The sequence below is a fragment of the Rhinopithecus bieti genome, unplaced genomic scaffold (genome assembly GCF_001698545.2).
Source record: "Rhinopithecus bieti isolate Rb0 unplaced genomic scaffold, ASM169854v2 scaffold_32072, whole genome shotgun sequence".
In the NCBI taxonomy this organism is placed as follows: Eukaryota; Metazoa; Chordata; class Mammalia; order Primates; family Cercopithecidae; genus Rhinopithecus; species Rhinopithecus bieti.
The window spans coordinates 209,869-211,884 of NW_016813565.1; the positions used below are offsets into that span (position 1 = coordinate 209,869).

At 49.4% G+C, this 2,016-nt stretch overlaps 1 protein-coding gene across 1 annotated transcript; it reads right to left on the reverse strand.

Moving 5' to 3' along the window:
* Positions 1–1,639: 1,639 nt before the first annotated feature.
* On the reverse strand, positions 1,640–2,009 carry LOC108513016 (60S ribosomal protein L37). The gene has a single exon (XM_017848632.1). The coding sequence runs from the start codon at positions 1,982–1,984 to the stop codon at positions 1,691–1,693; it is 294 nt and encodes a 97-aa protein (XP_017704121.1). The 5' UTR covers positions 1,985–2,009; the 3' UTR covers positions 1,640–1,690.
* Positions 2,010–2,016: the final 7 nt, after the last annotated feature.

The window sequence follows — 2,016 nt, forward strand, 5'->3', positions numbered from 1 at the left end:
GCTTCTGCATAATTTGTGTTCTATAGAAACCAGTGTAGGAAGTGTGTCATGGTGGCTGTGGCGAGGAGGAAGGAAGTCTTTGCTCAGGTTGGATTTTTCTTGCCAAGGTTGGTGGTCACTGCTTCTGGGACACCCTGGTTCTCTTCGCAGTGTTTTCCTTCTGGCTCCTCTGAAGGTCGGGATCACTTTCTTTTATGACAAGTTGAAGTGTCCTGGTGATGAACATATTTTGTGCCAGATACTATTACTTCTCTTTCCTCTTAAAATGACTTACACTCTGTTACTTTTGGTAACAATCTGTGTCAGGATTTTGTAGTCGAAGAGTTCCTGGAAAGGCTGTCATTGAAGGATTAAATGGCATTTCCTTGGCTCTTAAATAGTCAAATAGGCCGGGTGCTGTGGCTCACGCTTGTAATCGCAGCACTTTGGGAGGCCGAGGCAGTTGGATCTCCTGGGGTCAGAAGTTTGAGACCAGCCTGACCAACATGGAAAAACACATATCTACTAAAAATACAAAATTAGCCAGGTGTGGTGGCACGTGCCTGTAATCCCAGCTACTTGGGAGGCTGAGGCAGGAGAATCGCTTGAATCTGGGAGGTGGAGGTTGCAGTGAGCCAAGATCGTGCCACTGCACTATAGCCAGGGTGACAAAGTAAGACTGTCTCAAAAACAAAAAACAAACAAAACCCCAGAAATGAACAGTTTTTACCAGGCCACATGATGTCTCAGATTATGAAACCACATTTGCTGATTCTGGCAGCATGTTCCTTCTTCAGAACCTTCCTGACTTTGGCTTGAAAGTTGAGCTGGTTGAAACGTCTTGAAAAGCAGTACGTGCAGTTTTGTCACGAGAGAATTTCTGGGTGAGCGGGACAGGTTGAGGTGGGTGTTCCCATGTAGAAGTGGGGGCTGAAGCTGTGTGGTGAGATGAGCTCTTTGCTTGGGACAGGGTTGTAAGGGTCTGGGCAAGACGCACAGAAGAAATAACATGTGAGTAGGAAGCAGCCCTGTTTTAAAATAGTGCCCTGGAGACTTGCATTGGGAAGAGGATCAAGAAGAGTGTGAGGCAGTGAGATGCCCAGCACCAGGGCGGGAGAGGCGAGTTCCAGTGACTTGTGGGCACCTCAGGAGCGGGGATGACCCGAGAGACACAGGGAGCTTGGAACCACCCTTCTGCATTCAGACATCACTTTCTGCCGTCTTTGCACGCTTTTTCCTGAAACATTGTTGGCAGAGGGGAACTTGTATCTTCTGTTCAGTTGATTCTTGATTTTAAACATTTGTTGCCTTTTGGAGCCAGCATTTACCTGGTGATTGGAGTGTGGGAATGGTTGGGGGTATCAAGGCTTCTGCAGGCTGGGAAGGTGGCAGGAGCACAGGGTACAGGGGTGGGCTGAGGGGCTGGTAGGCGCTGCAGGATTTTAGGAGGGGTGCTGTGCCCACAGCTGCCGTGTGTCCCCAAGTCCTGACTTCACTGCTAGGTTCTTTCTGCCCCGTGTAGCTCCCTTAGCCCCGCCACCCCATACCTCAGGAAACTCCAGGTCCAGCGGCAGACCTCCTGCTGGGTGCGTTCTTAGAAACAACCCTTCTAGCTGGGGGTTTGGGTCAGATCCTGATTCTGCTCTCCTTTGTTTTCCACTTTTATTTTTTAAAACCAGAACATTTATTGCATGACTAATCGCTGACATTCTTAAGATGAACTGGATGCTGCAACAGCTGCCCTCTTGGGTTTAGGTGTTGTTCCTTCACGGAATCCATGCCTGAATCTGCGGTATACAATTTTTAGGTGCCTCATTCGACCAGTTCCGGTGGTATTTCGTCTTTTAGCCTTGGCACTCCAGTTATACTTTCTCTTGCGCTTGGCAGGGTAGCCACATTTGCCACAGGTCGACTTCTGAAGGTGGTAGGCCTTAGAGCCACAGCGGCGGCACAATGTGTGCGTCTTATTGCGACGCTTTCCAAACGATGACGTTCCCTTCGTCATCTCGCTTCTGCAGCCGAGACCAGAGAGGACGC

Coding starts and splice junctions, on each gene's coding strand:
- LOC108513016 (XM_017848632.1), bottom strand. CDS start 1,984: ATGACGAAGGGAACGTCATCGTTTGGAAAGCGTCGCAATAAGACGCAC.